The sequence below is a fragment of the Bison bison genome, unplaced genomic scaffold (assembly GCF_000754665.1).
Source record: "Bison bison bison isolate TAMUID 2011002044 unplaced genomic scaffold, Bison_UMD1.0 scf7180017864032, whole genome shotgun sequence".
Taxonomy (NCBI): Eukaryota; Metazoa; Chordata; class Mammalia; order Artiodactyla; family Bovidae; genus Bison; species Bison bison.
The window spans coordinates 5,201,431-5,207,430 of NW_011494604.1; the positions used below are offsets into that span (position 1 = coordinate 5,201,431).

Genomic DNA, 6,000 nt, shown 5'->3' on the forward strand with positions numbered 1-6,000 from the left:
ACTTAACATTTGGCAGGAGGGATGAAAGGAGGTTATAAATAAGAAAGACATGATAAGAATAAATAGGGCCTAGAAACTGACTGGACAAGGGAGATGAAGAGCAGAGAAAGATCAAAGATGATTCCAAGATTTTGAACAAGGGTTATTAGAAGGATAGTGATACTATTGTGAACACGGGAAAGAAGCTGCTTAAGAAATAAAACACCAATATAAAATGACTAGATTTTAATAATCTGTGGGTTAAATCATGTATCATAAAATATACATAGTAAAATTCTATATACAGATACATATAGTAAGAAAAAACACTAAAATTCTAACAAAATGTTTTTTTAAGGTATACTGTAAAAATGTTTTAAGATATGAATTGAGTTAGATTGATTTTCCAAATTATGTATTTCTATAAGACTGTAAAATATAAACAGACTTCACAAACCTTCTTGTTGATTCACTGGTTCATAAGATAAGACATATTCTTCTTGACCACCTATTAGAAAGTTAAAATACAGGTAAGAAAATCTATAAAGATAACTATACTAATTTAATTCTTTAATAGAACATATAAAATACTAGAATTTTCCTGAGAAAATCAGTGAAGACATAAAAAAAGGCTCTTTATAAATTAATTATGGCAAGATTTAGGGAAAAAATGAACAATTAGAGTCACAAAGACTGGTATATATAAAAACAAATTATAATTGTGCTATTAATAACTAACTTTCTATTATTCTGTGTTTTACAGATTAAATCTTTACTTGGGATGTCAAGCATAAGCTATTAATTTTTTACTGAGAATCTAAACTCTTAAATATTTTAAAGTTACTACTTTAACGAGCAGTCCTACATATATGCATATTAGATAAGTTAGTGTTATTAATATGCTGTATTTTTGGTCTTACCAGGTATAACATTTTGCATGTTTTGCATGTAATTGCATATATATTTTATAATTACAACTATTCTCTAACCCAAAATTTTTAATGCCAAGGTAAAATTAGTGTTACTATTTCATTGATGAAAAAAATTCATTGATTACTATAATTCATTTGTTCAGTTTTTAAAAAAATAACATTTTGAGTAAAAAAGTTTTAGATAAAACTAAATTCTTTTTCAATACGATGCATCACATCGATAGTAAAGGAGAAATAATATATTTTGCTTTGATCTTAAAAGTACTTTTCACAAGTTAAATTCTCTAAGTTAAAGGATTAGAACATATGAATATCCTACACAGAAAAGTCTACACATTATACCTCTGCTCAACGAAAATAAAAAGTTGAAAACTTCAGTTCTTAATACACAAACACACGTACACACACACATGTAGAAAACAAACTAGGAAGAATTGTAAGATTTAAATGGTTCAAAGAAATCAACCAGTATTTTGAGAATGTATTTAAAGATATTTTCCTTGATGATTATGACTCTATAACAATCTTTTCACTAAATTTGTTTATATTACATGTATGCAGCTATAAATCTTTTAAGTTCTTATACTGGTATAAATATTCTTTCCTGCTTTAAAAGTATATTTTGTTGTTTTAAAATTTATTATATCAGATATATATATATTTACAAGTTGCTTTTAAAAGTACTGTATGTAAAACATATTTTACATGTTATCAGAAACATGCAATTTGAATTTTCCACACCTAATAATACATGCAAATGGTGAGACAGACAGTATATACTTTCATTACCTCTTTTTAGTCTAGAAAGCTTCACAACTACTCTCTGGTGAGTTCTGATATAAGTTAATAAAATGCTAAAATATGAGAAATCACACTACCACACCAACAAAGAAAATCATTAAGTAACTATTATGCATAAAAAATAACAACCAATCACATGAATGAGGGTTAAAAGTATATATTGTCAACATAAAAAATATTAGACTGATATTAACAGGATGGACCTTTTGAGCAGCCATACTCATCTGTAATCAAGATTACTTTCATATTAGACAGCAATAAAAAAAAAAAAAAAAAAGTCAGAAAAGCAATTTTAATTTTGAAGGTGTTACAACTGACAATATTCATGTACTCTTCCCGCCTCCCATGCCCAAAAGTGTTTTAAAATTTCATACGCTTATATACATCACTTAATAATATAATACCAAGACTATAACAAAAGAACCAAAAAATAAATTAGTATTACTGTTTGAATAATAGTTGAAAATTTTCCCTTTGTCATTTCTTATGTTCACCAAAAGCTGGCAATACATAGTATCTTGACACACATCAGTATTGGTGACACAAAATAAAAAAGGAAATAAACCTAATTATAATTTAGCATTATTGAAAAATATTTTAATGCCTATGTTAGAAACAGAATTAAAATGCAAAGCACAAGCTTATCCCTATTTACCTATTTACTTCTTATAAAAGATACAAATACACATACACATATTGTGTACATGAACAGCAGTTTTGTTAAAATGAGTTTTTGTATTTTATGAAAACTTTGGAAATTAACTTCTGTACATATAGCATGACTTTATCTATAAAGTATTTTACCTGGCTCTCCCTATAACATAGTAAGCACCTAATTTTCAGTTTTCAGAATACATCACTAAGGGAAAAACCCCCACAGGATATATTACTGGAGATAACAAAAGAACAAATAACTTAAAACACTTACGGTAACTACTTTCGCTATCGCTGGCATTAGAAGTTACATGTTCTGAAATTGCAGGACAATGGAAAAAATAAAGAAAACACAGTCATGAGTTTAAAAAAAGCAAATTATCAAAATAAACACAAGGTGACAACAAAATGTTGAGATATAAACCACCGATATCCAAAGAGTTTTTAAAAACATTTCTGATTTTCTTTGAAAAATTTATTTGAAATACATGAATATGAACTGGCAAGGAGAAAAATCTGTAAGCAAGGACAATGCTTCATTTTCTGTTCAACAGTTTATGAACAAAATCTTATTATGAATGGCAAGTAGATCCCACATTAGTCCAACTGTCAATATAAAAACCCCAATGAGAAAATGTCACTGACACCATTTACTTTAGGTCATGATACAGTAATGACTAACAAAGGAGACAAGTTATATAGGAGAAAACAGAGGTCCATTATAAGGAAGTGGTATCTTAAAAAATAAATGGAAAAAAAAATAACCCCGCTTTTAGCTTAGTTTCTTTCTTGTTCCTGAAGAGAAATGAAAATCTATGTCTGAGATCATACAGATAAAGTATTCTGGATACCCCAGATTTCCTGATGCTCTAAAAAAGGTCAAATGGAACAGAATTCTAGAAGGTGGGATTGTATTTTATTTTATTTTTTATTTTATTTTATTTTATTTTTAACAACAACCATCATTTTTGGGATTGTATTTTAAAGTAGACTAGTATTTCTGAGAAACTGCTTTGGTAAAACTGACAACAGCTGTTTTGCAAAACAAAAAGATGATAAACAAACCCATTTGCCTGGCCCCTCCCTTCAAAGTGACCCCATTTCATAACTTGATTGTTCAGTAACACCCAGCACTCTTCTCATGTAAATGTAATCTCTAGTGTAGTCTTAGTAAGTGTTCTCCTTTCAATAAAAAGGAATTTTATCTATAAAAACTAAAATAACAAAAATTTCCATGGAAGAGATGTAAATCTAAATTTCTTATGTCAGGTGAAGGAAACAAAAATTAAAGCATAAGGAAAAAGTTTGGGGAGAAATATATGCTGTACCATACCACCTACACAGTCTCCTAAATTTAGAGAATGGTAAAACTTAGTACAGTTCTTGAAATGCTGTCATTGTGAAAAATAAGTCTGTTATTCTAACTTGCAAAGACAAGATACAACTTTCTTAATCACTGCTATGTATATTTTAAATAAAGGAGGGACATTAAAAATTATAAGACTGAAAAATATATAAACATTTAAAAAATGGTGGTTTTTTTAAAGTTTACATTTAAAAATTTCTTCTCATGTTATCAGATGTCAAAACAATCATTTTAAACTGTTGTATAATATTCTATTGAACTGTTAAATCATGATTTATCTTACTATTTATTTTGCTTTAAACTGTTTTTCATAGACACCAACAATTCATTATTATGAATGTGTTCATATATGTTTTTCACCTTTTGTCCTATTTCCTTAAAATTCATTCCCAGAAGTAGGAATGCCACATAGAAAAAAGAAAAAGTTCTTAAATTTATACTAGGATTTCTAATATAGAAAAGAAAGAAATGTTAGTTATTGCATTTGAGCGAGTGGAAGGTGAGAGTAAGTCAAAGTATAGAAGAAACATTAACCATGGGTTGACAATTAGAGAAGTTGGATAAATGAATGCTTGTGGGGTTTATTTTATTATTTCTCTACTACTGAATATACCTGACATGTTATATACATATATACAAAGTTGAAGGTACTACATTCTCTTTTCTGGGGATTTCTCTTACTTATCTTGCATTCTCTAAAATTACCAATAGTTATAAAGCAATCAAATTCAAGTTCTTTCAAGTATGCTTTAAATAACTCCTCTACAGTAAAATCTTGCTACTTCAAGCATTGCCCTTGGAATAGCATCATCACCAATGGTTGGGAGCTTATTAAACAGGTAAAATGCTCTTTCCCTGATAATACAAATAATCTTTTTCAAGGCATTTTATCAAAGAAAATATTCAAATATCCAATAAACATATAAAAGGTGTTCAAGTTTATTACTTATCAGGGAAATGAAAATTAAAACCCTAACAGCTGACTATGTGGGAGAGGTGACTGTGGGATGGTATGAGAGAATAGCATTGAAACACGTATATTAATTACCATATGTAAAATAGATGACCAGTGTAAGTTCAATGCATGAAGCAGGCAGGGCACTCAAATCTGGTGCTCTGGCACAACTCAGAGGGATGGAGTGGGGAGGGAGGTGGGAGGTGGATTCAGGATGGGGGGATTATACCTGTATACTCATGGCTGATTCATGTCAATGTATGCCTAAAACCACCACAATACTGTAAAGTAATTAGCCTCCAATTAAAATAATTAAAAAACAAGCACCACAAAAGGTATCTATCATCCACCAGAATGACCAAAATGAAAAAACTAAAACAAAAGGTATGTCAAGTGTAGAGAAAGATATGTAGCAAACGGAACTCACATTCTACTGGAGGTGGGGAATGGGGTAAATTGATATACTCACTTTGTAAAATTACTTGGCATTATCTACTAAAGCCTATCATATTTATATATCTGTGACTCAACAATCCATTTCCTAGGTATTTTCCCAACAGAAAGACATATATTCATACTAAAAGACATTAAAGGAATGTTCAAAGGAACACCATTCAAAATAGCCCTAAATATATATGTTTATTTACAAATCTGAGACAATATATGTAGTTTCATAGTTTACTTTCTTCACTTATATTGTGAGCATTTTCCACAACATTATGCTTTAATATGAGTTTGAATGGTTATAAAATATTATACTGTATAATATGTCATTCTTCATCAACTACTTCCCAGCTGTAAGGCATTTTAGGGGCATTTCAATTTTGAGGGGCTGTAATTTCTAACCCCATTACTTCATGGCAAATAGATGGGGAAACAGTGGAAACAGTGTCAGACTTTATTTTTCTGGGCTCCAAAATCACTGCAGATGGTGATTGCAGCCATGAAATTAAAAGACGCTTACTCCTTTGAAGGAAAGTCATGATCAACCTAGATAGCATATTCAAAAGCAGAGACATTACTCTGCCAACAAAAGTCCATCTAGTCAAGGCTATGGTTTTTCCAGTGGTCATGTATGGATGTGAGAGTTGGACTGTGAAGAAAGCTGAGTGCCGAAGAATTGATGCTTTTGAAGTGTGGTGTTGGAGAAGACTCTTGAGAGTCCCTTGGACAGCAAGGAGATCCAACCAGTCCATCCTATAGGAAATCAGTCCTGGGTGTTTTTTGGAAGGACTGATGCTAAAGCTGAAACTCCAGTACTTTGGCCACCTCATGCGAAGAGTTGACTCATTGCAAAAGACCCTGATGCTGGG

General features: G+C 30.3%; 1 protein-coding gene across 6 annotated transcripts in view; it reads right to left on the reverse strand.

Moving 5' to 3' along the window:
- Positions 1-6,000, reverse strand: part of DLG1 (discs, large homolog 1 (Drosophila)) — a 275,289-nt gene that overhangs the window by 24,357 nt on the left and 244,932 nt on the right. For all 6 annotated transcript variants that reach the window (XM_010834376.1, XM_010834377.1, XM_010834380.1 and 3 more), the window contains 2 exons: positions 2,641-2,682; positions 437-487 (listed from right to left, as the gene is read on the reverse strand). In XM_010834376.1, the coding sequence (XP_010832678.1) occupies positions 437-487; positions 2,641-2,682 (93 nt within the window). The remainder of the gene's footprint in view (positions 1-436; positions 488-2,640; positions 2,683-6,000) is intronic.